Source organism: Cucumis melo, chromosome 6 (assembly GCF_025177605.1).
Source record: "Cucumis melo cultivar AY chromosome 6, USDA_Cmelo_AY_1.0, whole genome shotgun sequence".
NCBI classification, from domain to species: domain Eukaryota; kingdom Viridiplantae; phylum Streptophyta; class Magnoliopsida; order Cucurbitales; family Cucurbitaceae; genus Cucumis; species Cucumis melo.
The window spans coordinates 37611634-37630070 of NC_066862.1; the positions used below are offsets into that span (position 1 = coordinate 37611634).

The following is an 18437-nucleotide window of genomic DNA, read 5'->3' on the forward strand; positions in this document are numbered from 1 at the left end:
TTGACTTTGACCAAATGACAATTTTATCATTTGACTAAAGTTAATGGAAAAATCCAACATTTTGTTGGATAAACCCATTAACTATAGTGGGCTAGATGTTAGCAAACTATAAAACATTAAGCTTACTAATGGTTAATGGGTTATGTGTTGTTGACCCATGTGTTTGCATGCACATGCAACCTTGCATGAAAAGGCTTTATAAATTGGGCTCTTAGGGCCTCGAGGAAAAGGGTTGTTGACTTATTTTCTAAGAAAAAAAAATTGAGCTGTTTTTTTCTAAAAATCAAATTCAACCATTTCTTTTTTTTCCATCTTCTTTCTCTCTCCCGATTTCCTTCATCCAACAGGTCTCACAACCCAGTTCAAAGTCCGGAGGATAGTAGGTCAACCCTGGTGGTGGTTCAAGCATCAATCGGAGCTTCGAACGTAAGTTTTTATTTGTTAATTAGTTGCAATTAGGCTAATTTTTCGGTCCTTCTTCCGCCTTGCTCATTTAATCTCTATCAGGGAAATATATGAAAAAGCATCGAAAAATCATTTTCGGACGCATAAATCTGCGTTGGGATCAGAGTCAGGAAAAATGAGTCAGGAGAGAATCTCCCAACACACAAAATAGAGTGTTAAAAGATGTCAAGGGATCTCTCGATGTGATATTTGTGAGTCAGGAGATCTTTTATTTTTTTTTACAAAATCAAGAATGAGATCTAAACAAAATTAGAAGTAGGATTTAATATTTTAGAGCAAAATCTAACTAAAATAAATAAATAGCCAGAAGAGATAAAGGCAGCGGTGACACCGAAAGGGAGGACTGAGAACATAAAGAACAATAACAAAAAATCAACAATAAAAACAAAATTTACACAATCAACAACAAATCCACAACAAAATGAACATAGTTTAAACATTATTGATACAAATCCACAAAACAATCACAAGTTTAATTATATTTCTAATACTTAAACCAAAATAAAGAAAAAAAGAGAGATTCGCTTACCATCGGCGAGGGGCGACGAGCGAATGTGACGACTGGACGATGGAGATTGACGGCAAAAACCGGACGAGGGAGATTGATGGCAAAGACTTGATGATGGAGATTGACGGCAAAGACCGGACGAGGGAGATTGATGGCAAAGACTGGATGATGGAGATTGACGGCAAAGACCGGACGAGGGAGATTGATGGCAAAGACTAGATGATGAAGATTGACGACGAAGACCGAATGGTGGATGGTGATGAAAATCTTCTTCCTCTTTCGAAATTTTGAAATCTCTCTCTCTCTCTTTCTCATTTTTCGGCTTCCTTTCAAATCTATCAAACAAACCTGAAAAATGGGTTTTAAAGGGAAACTCTCAACGCCGTTATGCATGACATCAGAAGAAGTTAAATATATTTAAAAAATTATAAACGTCTCTGATGCCATGCAGGATGCGTTGGAAAAACCTAACTGACATAATTAATGTTTAAAAATTTCCGACTGATAGTTTCTGACGGGTGCATGAGGCATCGGGATAAGTTATTATTCCCGACGCTATTCACTCAAACGTCGGAAATGTTGTTCTTTTTTTCGACGACTTTATCCGACATTGGGAAAAGTTCCTTTCCCTGACGTGTAAAAAGTGGCGTTGGGATAAGGCGTATTTTTCAACGTCGTTTCTTCCGACGCCTTTTTGTTAGTTGGAAAAACCTCAATTTCTTGTAATTCTCTACAATTTTGTCATTTGCAAAAGGTAGGTTATAATATTAGTTTGTTTTTTTGTTTTGTATTTTTAAGCATTGCATGAAATATTGCATGTATACATTATGCATTGTTTGAGAATGTAGAATCTTTTATATCTATTGCATGTTGTAATTTTACATATATTATGTTTACAAGATTATTGTTTGTTAAAAGTATTGTTAGTTCATAATAATATTATGGTTTGGTACATCTTAATTTCTTTATGATTTATGTGATTGTTTATGTTTAGTTCTTATTTCAATTATTTTAAGATATATGTATAGTTTATGGGTTCTTTATGATTTGTGTCTATAAATTAATTGTCTAATTTCTATTAGTATAAGTTTTGTAATTGTTTTTATGATCTAATTGTTTTTATCAATTTATCTAAGCATGTTGTTTTAACATGTTATATGTATAAGGATGTTGTAAAATTAACATTTTTGGTGTATATTGTTGTTAATTTTTCATAGTATGTATATATGTAGTTTTTATTTGTAACTTTAATTATTGTGCATTAACATGTATATTTTGAATTATTAAATCTTAGTCCCATTGATTTTTATATCATGTGCATAGTATGATATTTATCTAAGTTGTCTTCGAATGCATGTTTGACATGTTTATTAAATTTCTAATATAAGTAAATTTCTTTGTTATAGTTCTACTATCTCAAGTATTACCAAATTAGAATTTCTAACTCTTGATATCAATGAATAATTATTTATCATGACTACTTGATGCTAAAATTAATTTGGATGTCATGAATCTTGGAGAAACGATTAAAGAAGGAAATACGACTTCAAGTCAAGAAAAGGCGAAAGCCATGATTTTCTTTCGAAAGCCATGATTTTCCTTCGACATCATCTTCATGAGGGACTAAAGATTGAATATCTTGTGGTAAAGTTTAAAAGAAAGGTATGATCATAAAAAAAAGTATGATTATTCCTAAAGCTTGATACGATTGGATGCACTTAATGTTGCAAAATTTTAAATCAGTAAGTGATTATAATTCTGCATTATTTAAAATTTGTTCAAAATTATTGTTATGCGGAGAAAAAGTTACTGATGAAGATATGTTAGAGAAAATCTTTTCAACATTTCATGCCTCGAATATGCCCTACAACAGCAATATCGAGAAAGAGGTTTTAAAAAGTATTCTGAACTCATATCATGTCTTCTTGTGGCTAAACAAAATAATGAGTTATTAATGAAAAACCATGAATCTCGACCAACTGGAGTAACACCATTCCCTAAAGTGAATGCTATATTTTCAAATAATAATGGTCGAAGTCGAGGTCGTGGTCGTGGTTGTGGTCGAGGTCATGACCATGGTAAAGGAAGAAGTGATTATATTTTTCATGGTAATAATCATTTAGATTTCAAGAAAACCACAAATAATGATCATAGAGGGAAGACTCCACAAAATAAGAAATTTAAAAGGGTTGAAAATCAATGCTTCCATTGTGGTATGAATGGTCATTGGGCTTGTACTTGTCGTACATCAACTACTTAATCGACCTCTAACAAATCTCATTGAAGGAAAAATGGAAGACTGTGGAAGTAAATTTTGCCTATCAAGATGATATATTTGTCATTTCCAACATGACACATTTAGATGATGTTGGCTTCTTTGAGTCTCCTGAAGAGAAAACTGATGTTAATGAATGAGTAACAAATACTTCCTTTAATTATGATAATGTCCGAAACTAATATTTGCATTATGTTTTAGTGTTTTCTCTATTCAACATTTATCGGTTTAATTACATTATTTACATTTCAAGGTTAGTTTTGTTTCTTTTTAACGGAGAGACTTATTGTAATCGTTTTTTTTAATGAAGAGTTATGAACATTTCTCATATTTTGGCTGACTCAAAGACAATATGAAGACTTATGTTTGACAGATAATGCAACTACGTACACAATACTTAAAAGTAAAAATTATTTTTCTACATTGGCAAAGCTTAAAGCAAATGTCAATACAATATCAGGTTCTATAAACTTGGTTGAAGGTTTTGATAAAGTAAACATTATTTTGCCTAGAGGAACAAAATTCACAATTAGTAATGCTTTGTTCTCTAGTAAGTAAAACAAAAACTTATTGAATTTCAAAGATATACGTCAAAATGGTTATGTTGAAACTAACAATAAAAATAATATAGAATATCTTTATATTACATTTATTGTTTCACATGAGAAACATATATTTAAAACATTGCCTGCCTTTTCTTCTGGTTTATATTATACTCCGAGTAATTAAATCATATGCAACCATGAATCCAAAGTTCATGAATTTAAATATGTTTACTGTTTGGCATGATCGAATGGGTCATCTGGGTCAATAATGATGAGAAGAATTATTAAAAATTCTCATACGCATCCACTAAAGAACCATAAGATTTTTCAATCTAATGAATTATCATGTGTTGTTTGCTCTTAAGAAAAATTGATTACTAGGCCATCACCAATCAAAGTGGGAGTTGAGTCACCTACATTTTTTGAACGAATTCATGGTGACATATGTAGACCCATTAATCCACCAAGTGGACTATTTGGATAATTTAGATACTTCATGGTTTTAATTGATGCATCAAGTATATGGTCACATGTGTGTTTATTATCAAGTCGAAACCTTGCATTTGCAAGATTACTTGCTCAAATAATCAAATTAAGAGCATAATTTCCTGATTATACAATAAAAAACATTCAACTTAATATTGTTAGTGAGTTTACATCCCAATCATTTAATAATTATTGCATGTCAAATGGGATAAATATTGAACATCCTGTAGCTCATGTTCATACACAAAATGGTTTGGCAGAATCATTTATCATATGTTTACAATTGATTATCAGACCATTACTTATGAGAGTAAAACTTCCGTTATCTATATGGAGTCATGTTATTCTGCATGCAACGTCACTTATACGCATATGACCGACATCTTATCATAAGTACTCCTCGATACAATTAGCTCATAGCCAAGAGCCAAATATTTTTCATTTGAGAATTATTGGTTGTGCAGTATATGTTTCAATTTTTCCACCACAACGTACTAAAATGGAACCTCAAAGAAGGTTAGGAATATATGTCGGATTTGAATCTCCATCAATTATCAGATATCTTAAACCCCTGATGGGAGATGTCTTTACTGCATGATTTGCTGATTGTCATTTTAAAGAGACAACTTTTCCAACATTAGGGGAAGGAATTAAGAAGTCAGAAAATGAAAATTATTGAAATCCCAACTCAGCAAGTTGATATAATTAATGAATCAGCGCTACACCAAGAGCATGATAGACCAATAGATTCAAAGGATAAAAATCCTAAAAAAAAAAAAAAAGAAAAGTGATCAAATAGTCGAAATGACTTAATTGACAATAAAAACATTCAAGAAAAAGTCCTGGAAGTACACGACTAATGGTAAAAATGTTGAAGAGACTCAAGTATATGAAGATAATGAGATCTCGATAAATTATACCATGATAAAAAAGATGGAATAGAATTAATGTAGTTGTGGACAACATTTTTACATATAGTGTTGCACATAATATCATTCATGAAAATGAGAATTATGAACCTTAATCTGTTGACTAATATAAAGGATTGGCCCAAGGGGAAAGAAGCCATCCAAATAGAATTGAATCACTTACGAAACGTGAAGTTTTTGGGCCTGTAGTTCATACACCTAAAGGTGTAAAACCTGTGGGATTTAAATAGGTCTTTGTGCGTAAAAGAAATGAAAATAACGAGGTCACTAGATATAAAGCACGACTTGTTGCACAAAGCTTTTCTTAAAGATTGGACATTGATTATGAGGAAACATATTCTCCTGTGGTGGATGCTATTACATTAGGATATTTAATTAGTTTGATTTTATGTGAAAATCTTGAAAGGCATCTTATGGATGTAGTTACAGCATACCTGTATAGATCTTTGAAAAATGAAATCTATATGAAAATCCCTGAAGGATTTAAAGTTACCTGAATCATATAATTCAAACTCTAAAGAATTATGTTCAATCAAATTACAAAGATCGTTATATGGATTAAAACAATCAGGACAAATGTGGTACAATCGCTTAAGTGAATATTTATTGAAAGAAAGTTATCAAAATAATACAATTTGTCCATGTGTTTTTATTAAGAAATCATAGTCAAGATTTGTGATTATACTTGTATATATTGATGATTTAAATATAGTTGGAACTCTTAAAAAGCTTTCAAAAGCAATATAATATCTCAAAAAAGAATTTGAGATGAAAGATCTTGGCAAAACAAAATTTTGCTTTGGTTTGCAAATCAAGCATTTAGCCGATAGAATTTTTATTCATCAATTGACATATACAAAAAAGATTTTAAAAAGATTTTACATGGACAAAGTACACCCATTAAACATTCCAATGATAGTTCGATCACTAAATTTGAAAAAGGATATCTTTCGACCTCGAGAAGATAATAAAGAATTACTTGATCCTAAAGTACCATACCTTAGTGCAATAGGTGCACTGATGTATCTTGCTAATAACACGAGACCAAATATAGCATTTTTAGTAAACTTATTAGCAAGATATAATTCTTCTCCAATAAAAAGATATTGAAATGGAGTTAAGCAAGTGCTTCGTTATCTTCGAGGGACGATTGGGTTTGTTTTATTTAAACAAATCAAACTTTGATCTAGCTGGTTATGCAGATGCTGAATATTTATCTAAACCCATATAAAGCAATATCTCAAACAGGTTATCTATTTACATGTGGAGGAACTGCTATATCTTGACGATCTGTAAATCAAACCATTACGACCACTTCATTGAATCATACATAAATTCTTACAATTCTTGAAGCTGGTAGAGTGTGTATGGTTAAGGTCAATGACTCATCATATTCGAGAAACATGTGGTTTGTCTTTAAGTAAAAAATTTGCCAACAATATTATTTGAAGATAATATCGCATGTATAGCACAAATCAAAGGAGAGTATATAAAAGGAGATAAAACAAAGCATATATCACCAAAACTCTTCTATACACATGACCTTAAAGAAAATGGTGACATCAATGTTTAATAAATTTCTTCAAAAGACAACTTTGTGGACTTATACACAAAAGCATTACCCACATCAACACTTGAAAAACTGGTGTAGAACATTAGAATGCGACAACTCAGAAAACTCAGGTGATGTATTCATAAGGGGAATAGAAATATTGCCCTTAAGAAATATAAATACCCCACTTTTTTTTTTCCTTAACTATGGTTTTTTCCATTGGGTTTTCCTAGCAAGGTTTTTAATGAGGCAGTTATTAATGTATAAAATGATGTACTCTAGATCTTTTCCCTTCACTATAATTTTTTTTCCATCGAGCTTTTTCCTAGTAAGATTTTAACGAGGTATTTATTTTTATATAATATGAATATCTAAGGGGGAGTATAAATAGAATTATAGATATTCATAACCTATACATATGTTATCAATTTTCATATAACTCTCATTTCATTCCATGTTATAACATTCATCCCGTTGAATTCCATAATGTAACCTATATCATCATATGTCTTATAAATAGAGGTGTGTGGTGCCTTTGTAAGATACACCGCAATTGAGTTCAATTGTTCTCTTCTTCATTTCTTCTCTTTGGTTGTTTCATTGTTCTTTTCTAACTTTTTTGTTCTTTGTTTTATAACAAAAACAATTTAAAGATAGGATTCTTTTAGACACATTTTTTAATACAGTAAAATAAATTAAAATATTAAAATTTTAGATTATATTAATAGACGCTCATATATTCCTATAACTATCAATATGATGTCATTATGATAAAATCTAAAATTTTACTTTTAAATTTGTCATTTTTACCATTAGTAAAAAAATATAATAAAAAGACTAATTGAACAAAAATATTTCTGTTTACCACTCTTTTCTTTTTTTTATTTGTTTGCCTATGGTTAAAGCCAAACTTAGTGGCGAATCCCTAGGGGTGAGTAGGGTGGATCGAAAAACCAAAACGAACTATCGAAACTGACCAAACCAAAGCCGATCAAGTGGAGAATGGTTCAGGAGGTGGGGTTTCAGTTCTTGAAAATAAAAACCGAACTGATTTCGGTCGGGAAAAGAATATGTTTGGTCGAGAACTGATTCTTGTATTGTTTTTTAAAATAATATATAGATAACTTTAAATTTAGGGTTTTTTTTCAGCCAATTTCATCTGAGAGCCGGTCAGTTCTTACTCTTTATGTTTTCTTAAATTGGAGTTAACAAATTGCAAGTTACAAAGGAAAAAGGAAAAAGAAAAGAAAATAGAAGGGAAAAGGGAGAGAGAGGAAAGAGGAAGAAGAAGAAGAGAAAGAAAGAGGGAAAAAAAGAACATGAAAGTCGACCAAAACCGACCGAATCGGGTCGACCGGTTTTATTGAGAACGACGTCGGAGTCGGGCCGGCCATTTCTATACCGGCTTGTCGTCGGTTTGATCGGAAAAACCGACTCCGACCGAAAGTTGATCACCCCTACCAATCTCTCCGTCTAAGCCTTTTCTCCCATTTCTCTAAATCCATTTTCCCTTCTAAATTCAATCTCCTTCTCCGCCCCTCCCACCACCCCCGATTCTATCTTCCTTCTCCTGCAACTACCCCGCCGTCCTCGTATTTGGCCGCTTTTAGATTTTTCCCCTCTTTCAAGGGGAAAAAAGTTATACTTTTACTAACAAATTTCAACTAGCTTTGAACCTACACTACCTCACTCTCTTCTTCTTCAACACTTCACTCTCCGTCTCTCCCTTGAATTTTACGACAAGGTTCAGGTTACTTTTCTTCTTTCTTTCTTTCTATATCTGAATTTTCGGTTTACTATTGTTTACAATAAGCGAACGCGGAAAAATTTTACAGCTCTATTTGCCATCCATAGTTTTTTTTTTCCTACTTGCGGATAAAAACCAGTGGACTAACCCACTGGATTGTGAAAAAATTTGATTCTGTTGAATTTCTTTGTATATTTTATTACTTTCTCTTTCTTATTTTGTGCGCCTTTTCACTTTGAGGTCGTTTTCATATTGGTGCGTCCCCTTCTCTGAAGCGTCATTGAAATTTTCAATTAATAGGGATAGGGAAATTTGCACACGATTCTTAGCTTTAATTTTAACTCCCTTTCCTGAACTTTTTGCTTCATCTCTGCAGTTTTTAGGGTTGATTTTGGAAGAAGAAAGCTGTAGAGAGTTATGTCTTGCAGCACTTTTAACCTTGGAGGAGGGTCGCTCAAGTTTTGTAGCATTAATAAAGGCAGCCAAATAAAGAATCATCTTCGGTTCTTTAATGGGTTTGTCCCAAATGGTCGATGCAATTTAGTCTCTAACTCTGCAATGTCTTTCTCTGTTGGTTCCCTCAGCTTCAGTTCTCTTCCACCTCCGGATTTTCAATTCCACAATCGTTCACGTTTCTCCTCCCATGTCATCAACTGCTCTACTTTTAACTCAGAGGCGTCAATCTCTTCTAATAAAGCAAATGGTAATTTGGGGTCTTTGGAAAAGTTGGTCATGTTCGGATGATTTTGATGTTGTGGAAATTGATATTTGAACCTTTTTTTTTTGGTTAACTAATACTTGCAGATGAACGAGTTATTGTATTGGTGATTGGTGGAGGAGGGCGAGAACATGCTCTTTGCTATGCATTGCAGCGCTCTCCTTCCTGTGATGCTGTGTTTTGTGCGCCAGGCAATGCTGGGATTTCGAGCTCAGGCAACGCCACTTGTATTCCTGAGCTTGATATCAATGATAGTGCCGCTGTCATTTCTTTCTGTCGAAAATGGAATGTAGGATTGGTTGTTATAGGCCCTGAGGCCCCTCTTGTTGCAGGGCTTGCAAATGATTTAGTGAAGGCTGGGATTGCTACTTTTGGCCCCTCATCTGAGGCTGCTGCTTTGGAAGGCTCCAAAAATTTCATGAAGAGATTATGTGATAAATATGGAATCCCCACTGCAAAGGTTTGTTTTGATCTTAGCTCTGTACCTTGAACTTGTTTGCTTAGTTCCTAGCAAAGTTTATGCCTGCAGATTTTTCACTATTTTTTTACACATCCAAACGTTGGTACTCAAATCACTTTCAAGATGAGTTTTCATTAGCATGCAACATGCTCACCAACACTGTTATATAAACTGAAATTTATTTCATATCTCCTTGGATTGCGTTGGGGTTTGGATAATCTCAGGGGATTGATTGATCTGATCAAGGGATGAGTTAGACACTTCTGCCCAATACGAAGAGAATTAAGCACGTCAAGAAAACTTTTTAGTGCAATATTTGATCGTCGCATTGCAATATAGAGTTGAAGTTTCAAAGACTTAGGAAACATTAATGAATTGAATACCTTTTCTTTGTGTACCTTTCTCTTATGTCTTTGCTTAGATCTGACTATCCTTTGCCACATGGATTACTTGGCACAGTATCAATCATTTACAGACCCTTCTGCAGCAAAACAATATATTCAAGAACAAGGTGCCCCGATAGTCATCAAAGCGGATGGATTGGCTGCTGGAAAAGGAGTTATTGTTGCTACGACGTTGGAGGAGGCCTATGAAGCTGTTGATGCAATGCTTGTGAAGGGTGCTTTTGGTTCAGCTGGTGGCCGTGTCATTGTAGAAGAATATCTAGAAGGGGAAGAAGCATCCTTTTTTGCACTTGTAGATGGAGAGAATGCTATACCCTTAGAATCTGCACAGGATCATAAAAGAGTTGGGGACGGTGACACGGGACCTAATACAGGTGGTATGGGTGCTTACTCCCCAGCTCCTATCATAACAAGGGAACTTCAAAGTATAATCATGGAATCTATAATTCTACCTACGGTAAAAGGAATGGCAGAAGAGGGTTGCAGGTTTGTTGGGGTTTTGTTTGCTGGTCTTATGATAGAGAAGAAATCTGGCTTGCCAAAATTGATCGAATACAATGTACGCTTTGGGGACCCCGAGTGTCAGGTTAGTTGAGTCGGCTAAAATGTTTTTGCTTGTAATTTGACCTTGTGCACTTGCAGATATAGAAGGAGTTGGATGTTACTCGATGGAACATAGGAATTTATCAAATGACTGAACTTTTGTGATCAATAATCGATGTCATACTTGAATTTGACACTAAATAGTATAGGGTGCTTTCATTGTAGCTAAAAGTACAAAATAATACGCTTCTTTTGTTAAAGATGTATTTATGAAGGAAATTAAACCAAGGGCTACACTTACTGTGGCTGAGTTTTCTAGGCCTATGTTTCTAGTCTCTCTTTTTCATTATTCGATAGGTTTTATTTCTCTTGATGAGGATTTCTTGTTGTTTGGCTCCTTCATGACCCGTTTTCTTCACATGTTACTGATCATAAACCTCTGGCTTAAATGAAAAACAGGTGCTGATGATTAGGTTGGAATCAGACCTTGCAAAAGTTCTTATGGCAACTTGTAGAGGAGAGCTAAGTGGGGTTTCACTGGATTGGTCCCCAGGGTCTTCAATGGTGGTTGTAATGGCGAGCAAGGGGTATCCCGGTGCATACGAGAAGGGAACTGTGATTCGAAACGTTGAAGAAGCAGAGCTTGTTGCTCCATCTGTTAAGGTCTTTCATGCTGGCACTTCTTTCGACTCTGAAGGCAATTTCATTGCCGTAGGCGGGCGTGTTCTTGGGGTTGCTGCAAAGGGAAAAAACATTGAAGAGGCACGGGATAGAACATATCGGGCAGTTGAGGAAATCCGTTGGTCGGGTGGGTTCTACAGGAAGGATATAGGGTGGAGGGCTCTCGAAAAACAATTTTCTTTGAAGTAATAATGCAGAAGTTTGAAAAGATTTTTGGCATTTTGTTAGTGAATAGGAACATGTATGAGTTCGCATCCCTATGAATAAATTCACAAGGCCCAACTATCTATTTCTCACTTATTTCTCCAGTTTGTTGGGGAAATTACCTGTTTTATGAAAAAAATGGTGCATATTCTTGACTCTTGAGCTTGGACCATTGTCATTTCCCTTCATATTTCAATCCGTAGCTACATAGACACAAACAGAAATGATCTTGGATCGCTATTGAATAAATCAACCAACAAAATACTCAGAATGAGTTTCAGGTCCAAAAGATATTGACAATCCATCCCACTATAATAATAAACCTGTCTGGAAAACAAGAAAAATAAAATTCACCAAATATTGTTCTAACTAGTTAAACTGTAATCAAACGGATATTAAACTCGTAATTTAAATCTAAATCTAGAAGTATGGTTTTTTTTTTATGAGTTGTTTGGATGCTGAGTTGACTATGATAGTTTTTAGTGTGCAGATTAATTTAGGTTCTATTTGAGATTGGTGTAGCTTTTCTTATTTTAAAAAAATCAGCTGTGACAAGTAGAATAGCATTTCGTAAATGAGAAAAAACTACACGTGTGAAAAAGAGATTATCATTTCAATGTTTTTTATATTCATATGTACTTTGTAATTTATTATAACATAAGTGTTTTGAAATACATATTATTTGAATGGAAATTAATTTTGTTTAATGGGTCTTTTCAAAAATATAAAACAGAGACAAAATATTTACACTATATAGAACAATTCCAAAAAAAAAAAAGTTCAGAGGCCTACCGTGTAAAATACCGAAAATGCCCCATCAACCACGCCGTCAATAACGCGCGCGTAATATATTTGCAATCGTTTAGATATGGTTCAATTTATACGCGATCGTTTAGATGTGGTTCAATATATACGCGATCGTTTAGATACGGTTCAATATATACGCATTGTTTAGATATGACTATAATTTATACGCGATCGTTAAATATGGCTATAAGGGGATCGTTTAGATATGGTTATAATTTATACGTGATCATTTAGATATGGTTATAATTTATATGTGATCATTTAGATATGGTTCAATATATACGCCGTTTTGATATGACTATAATTTATACGCGACCGTTTAGATAGGGCTACAAGGCGATCGTTTAGATATGGTTATAATTTATACGCGATCGTTTAGATATAGTTACAATTTATACGTGATCATTTAGATATGGTTACAATTTATATGCATTCATTATATGACTACTATTTATTTTTCTAATTCCATCGTTTAATTTTGTTACACGATCGTTTAGATTTAAATGATTTTTTAAAAAATATTTGGTACACGATTTTTTTAATTCTTTTTACACGATTGTTTACTTTTTTTACACGTTCGTTTACATTTGTCTACTTCAATTCAAATGATTTTTTTTTTCAAGATTTTTTATACACGATCTTTTTTTTTACATGATCGTTTACTTTTTTAAATAATCGTTTACATTTGGCTACTCCAATCTAAATGGTTTTTTTCAAGATTCTTTATACATAATCTTTTATTTTTTTTACACGATCGTTTACATTTGACTACTCCAATCTAAATGATTTTTTTTCAAGATTCTTTGTCTTATACATAGTCGTTTAGATTTGGTTAACCAAATGTAAACGCGTAAAAAAAAAAAGAAGAAAGACGATGGAAAGATTAAACGACGTAAAAAAGAATCAGAAAAGAAGAAGAAGTAAACATTAAACAATGTAAAAAAGAATCAAAAAAGAAGAAAGACGGTTGAAAGAAATCAAAAAATCAGAAAAGAAGAAATACGATGGAAAGAAATCGCAGTGAAAAAAAGAAATATGATGGAAAGATTTAACAACGTAAAAAAATAATTGAAAAATAAGAAAGATGATGGAAAGAAATCGTAGAAAAAAAGAAGAGGAAAAGAAGAAAGACGATAAAAGAAATCGTAGTGAAAAAAAAAAAGAAATATGATGGAAAGATTTAACGACGTAAAAAAATAATTGAAAAATAAAAAAAAAAAGATGATGGAAAGAAATCGTAGAAAAAAATCGTAGAGAAATCGCGAGAAAGAGAAGGGCAAACCTGAAATATTTAAAAAAAATGCTAACTTTACGGGCTTTGTTGGCCGTAAATAGTTTAGTATTTTGTTACATTTACGTAAGTTTTCCTTTGTTTAATCTAACTTTTTTATAATTTTTTTTTATTTTAAAATAATTGTTATAAGAAATTGCACCGATCAAAATTTGAAATAGATGAGAAAATAAATTAGCGAAATGATAAATTTGGGATGAACTGGGGAAGATACCAAATTTTTAGTAAAGTTAAAATTTAAAGATTAAAGGGATTATGGAAAAATTATTTAGTTTGTTTACAAACAATCCAGATGGTCAAGATTCTCATTCTATCATTTTTCCAGATGGAGTTAATCCTCATTCCACATGCAACTTTTGAATGCAAGTTGTTGGTATTTTTGTCAAAAAAAAAAAAAAAATTGAGATTCTTTTTATTTATTATTTTTTTAAATTAGAAAAGAAAAAAACATCTTCTATGAATCTTTTTATTAATATATTTTTGAGATATTGTGAAGAAGATTATATACTTTTGGACTTGAGGCTCTTTGTTTTCTTAACGAAGTGGAGAAAATTTCCTAAGCGAAAAAGTAAGGAGAGCTAATGATCTGTATGCAGAAGAAGGTAGCATGATTATTTGACTATGATTACGATATGTTGATCACTAATGAAGCTGTTTTATCATTCTTGAACGCAAGAAAAACTTTAGCGGTGTTCTGAAGTTAGTTTCATCCTTTGTTTATGGTGTCTCTGTGACGATCGCCTGGTGAAATTATTGATAAGTAATATGAACGAAGACACAGTTTATGCTGAATGGACGTTGAACTCAGGGGGAGCTTGAGATTGTCTAAGATTCATTCATGAATTTAGGAGACCCTGAATCCTTTAAATTCTATATTGCTTAAAGAAAGTCATTAAAATAAGAAGAAAGTTCCTTATTGTATTGATTGTTGATTGACTTCATTGAATATTAACAATGTTACTTATCTGAGCTAAGAAAGCTCCCCAGACGTAGGTGACATTCACCGAACTGGGTTAACAAAGCTCTTTGTGTTATTTACTTCTGCTGAATATTTAGTTATTCCTTCAGTTATTTACTTCAGAATTAGCTAAAGGATATTTTGATTATCTCACGCCTTTTTTCAATTGGTATCAGAGTGGGTTGGCTGCTGGTTCATTGAGTCTTTAATGGCGTTAATCAGGGAATGTGGGTCAACAATGGAGATAATCAAGGAAGGTCCTTCCACTACTCATCCTTCAGTTCTTGATGGCAAAAATTATTCATACTGGAAGCTGCATATGATTTCCTTTCTCAAATCACTTGATGGGAGGGCTTGGAGAGCTGTTGTATCTAGATGGAAACCATCAATGATTACAGCAGATGGTAGATTCGTCCCTAAACCTGAAATTGATTGGACTAATGCAGAAGAACAAGCTTCTATGAGAAATTCAAGCGCTCTTAATGTTATACTTAATGGAGTGGATTTACGTGTATTTAAATCGATAAACTTTTGTAGTTCAACCAAAGATGCGTGAAAAATTTTAGAGGTTGCATACGAAGGCACTTCTAAAGTTAAAATCTCTAGACTATAGGTGGTAACTTCGAAGTTTACAACATTAAAAATGATGAAAGAGGAAACTATTGTTGAGTACAATGTTAGTCCTAGAAATTGCAAATGAGTCTTTCAATCTTGGAGAAAAGATACCTCAATCCAAATTAGTAAGAAAAGTTTTGCGCTTCTTACCTGAAAAAATTGATATGAAGGTGATTGCTATAAAGGAAGCATGTGATATAACTACTTTAAAACTAGATGAATTATTTGGATCTCTTCTTACTTTCAAGATGGCCATATCAAATAGAGAAGATAAGAAGGTAAAGGGCAGTGCATTTAAATATATCTACGAGAAAGAGTCAACTGACACTAAATCCTCAAGTGAAGCAAATGTAAATGAGTTAATTGCTCTCCTGACAAAACAGTTTTCTAAGGTAGTAAAAAAGTTCACACCTAGATCAAACTTTAGAAATCAAAATAATTTTCGGAGGGTTGGTGAAAATTTTAATAGAAGACAAGAAGGAAGGACTTTCAAATGTAGAGAGTATGGTGGCTTTGGTCATTATCAAGCTGAATGCCCTACATTTTTGTGAAAACAAAATAAGATTTTTTATGATATACCTTATTTGATGAAGAAACAGATGAAAGTGAAGGAGAGGATGAATTTAGTAATGTTTTTATCAGTCAACTGACAGAAATTAACTCTATAGCAGAAGATGAAGGCCTGACAGAAGAACAAGAAGATCTTTGATATGAACAATTGTAGTTAAAATGGGAGGAAGATTCTGCAGCACGAACTGTATAAAAAGAAAAAATTCAAGATCTTCTGGAAGAAAATCAACGATTGTTTTCTGTCATATCCACTCTGAAACAAAGATTAAAGGAGAGTCAAAATGAATATGATGAAGTAATAAAGTTAGTAAAAATGTTGAATTCAGGATTAGAAAATCTAGATCAAATTCTATGTTTAGGACAATTTAGTTCAAATAGATATGGTCTTGGATATAACTCATTTGCAAATGGTAATAGTCAAAATAATATCACAAAATTTGTTCCTACAACTGTTGGTGCAAATTTTGTTCAACCAGTTGGGACAAAACTTATTCTTCATAAAAAACAACAAGCTGGGTATGTCATTACTGTGGTAAGAAAGGACATATTAGACCGTTCTGTTATACCTTGCAGAGAGACATGTTTCATCATCAAAATATTTCTTATTGATCACAGAAGCATAAATCGAATTCTTTCACTCACTATGGAAAAAGGAGTTATAAGGTTTAGAGAGTAAAGCAATCTTCTGAAAAATGTAGTATTACATTTACAACGATTCAATCCTCAACAAATGCAAGATATTTTAATAGTGGGTGTCCTAGACATGTGACAGGGAATTGATCTTTCTTCTCTGAGTTAACAAAATGTTCATCTGGACATGTTACATTTGGGGATGGTGCAAAAGGCAGAATTATGACAAAAGGAAACATTGTAAAACAAGATTTGTAATGTCTGAAAGATGTTAGGTATGTTGAAGGATTCAAGGCTAATCTGATTAGTGTTAGTAAACTATGTGATCAAGGCTATACTGTTAATTTTAGCAAGGAAGAATGCATTGTGACTGATATAATAAAAATGTTCTTATGAGTGGCACTAGATAGATTAATAATTGCTATCACTGGGTGTCTAATAATAATCATTTATGTCATTTATCTAAAGAAGATCAGACGCATTGCTGATGAAGTGAATGTATCAGATAAACATCACTCATGTTTGAGTATCATGGATTTGATTGTTAAGGTAGGCTTGTCTAAGATAATTTCCAATGTTGGTCCGTTTTATCCACAATTAATCAAGGAGTTTTTTTTTTCAATTTGCCTTCAGAGTTTAATGATTCAAGTAGTCCTGACTATCAGACTGTTCATATTCGAGGGTCTATGTTTAAAATTTCTCCTGCTATAATCAATGAACTTTTGGGAAACACTGTGGTGGCAAGCTCTCAATCTTCGCATCTATCTAATGATGAATTGGCTTCTGTCTTATATGAAGGAACATTTTCAGTTTGGCCAGTGAATGAGATTCATGTTGTATCCCTTAGTGTTAAATATGTCATACTCCATAAGATTAACATTGCAAATTGATTTCTTTCGTCGCATGCTTCCAGTGTTTTTGTGGTTTTAGGAACATTGTTGTATCAAATTTAAATTTGTTGGTGTTGGTTATTTTATATATAATCAGCTATTGAAGCATGTTGGGACGTTTGGTGTGAAGATTCATATTCCTCTGCCTTGGTTCTTCTCAAGCTTACTGATTTATCTAAAATCTGATATTTTGACTGCCAATGGTGCCTCTGGTCCTGATCCGAAGACCTTATCCTTGAGTTATAGACTGTTTCAAGGAAGTCATGTTCCTGATTTAGAACATGACATGCTGCCTCCAGGTGTTGAGTTTTATCTCCTAAAACTCGTAGATAGTAAATATAATCAATTGACTACCATTAATAAAGTGTTTTATTATTATAATTTCAATAAGTGTTATTGATTATATTATTAGTTTTGTCTTAATAACCTAAATCCAATAAACTAACATCCTAAGCTGTTTGATGAGTCTTGAACAATATGTGGAGACATACGGGGATCAATGTTCAAGATCAACTTAAAGGGTCTATAGTATAGGGTTAAGGTTGGGTACCTTATCCTGTTAACACCATGGATACGGCTCACTTTGTATTTGATACAAACACATTGATCCAATGTGTTCATGTATACGACATGAGAGTGAGGGTATCCTATGCAATGAGTTTGCATAAGACTGGACCACGAAATAGTAATCACTAGATGTAACTCCGTTAACTAGTTGATTTCTATTTCATTAGGATGACCTAGGTGACTTAGTCTTAATCTTGAGTGTATTATGAACTCTTGTTTGCGAGGGATTGTCCTTTGATTTGTACGGGTGAGAGTGGCCAAATTGCCGACTCAATATGCTTATCATTTTGGGGACAAGATCGAGTGGGGAGCTGGGAACATAATCACACAAGATGGAATTCACTCCTTCCCACTTTTAGGGTAAGTAGATAAGTGTTCCCTTAAATGGTGTCTCCGGGACTTGAACGAAGGGTCCTACCCTCTCTATGGTACGAGAGAGGTTTCTGTTTAGTGGTTGGACCATAAACAGGTTGTTCATTAGAGGAGCACTGATATTTAAGGACTAGAGGTAACCTAGGGGTAAAACGGTAATTTGACCCAGCTGGTGTTACGAACACTTGTAAAGGACTAACTTACTGGCATTGGTCTATAT

At 33.2% G+C, this 18437-nt stretch overlaps 1 protein-coding gene across 3 annotated transcripts; it reads left to right on the top strand.

Annotated features, from left to right (window-relative positions):
* The first annotated feature begins 7850 nt into the window (after positions 1 to 7850).
* Positions 7851 to 11676, top strand: LOC103493310 (phosphoribosylamine--glycine ligase). Of its 3 annotated transcripts, none has more exons than XM_008454012.2 (5): positions 7851 to 8510; positions 8884 to 9210; positions 9312 to 9685; positions 10145 to 10675; positions 11092 to 11676. In XM_008454012.2, the coding sequence occupies exons 2-5, from the start codon at positions 8925 to 8927 to the stop codon at positions 11500 to 11502; spliced, it is 1602 nt and encodes a 533-aa protein (XP_008452234.1). In that variant the 5' UTR covers positions 7851 to 8510; positions 8884 to 8924; the 3' UTR covers positions 11503 to 11676. The 3 variants fall into 3 exon arrangements, with proteins under 3 accessions (XP_008452234.1, XP_008452235.1, XP_016901242.1); XM_008454013.2 differs by having other exon boundaries at positions 7851 to 8504; XM_017045753.2 differs by lacking the exon at positions 7851 to 8510 and adding an exon at positions 8699 to 8762.
* The last annotated feature ends 6761 nt before the right edge of the window (positions 11677 to 18437 follow it).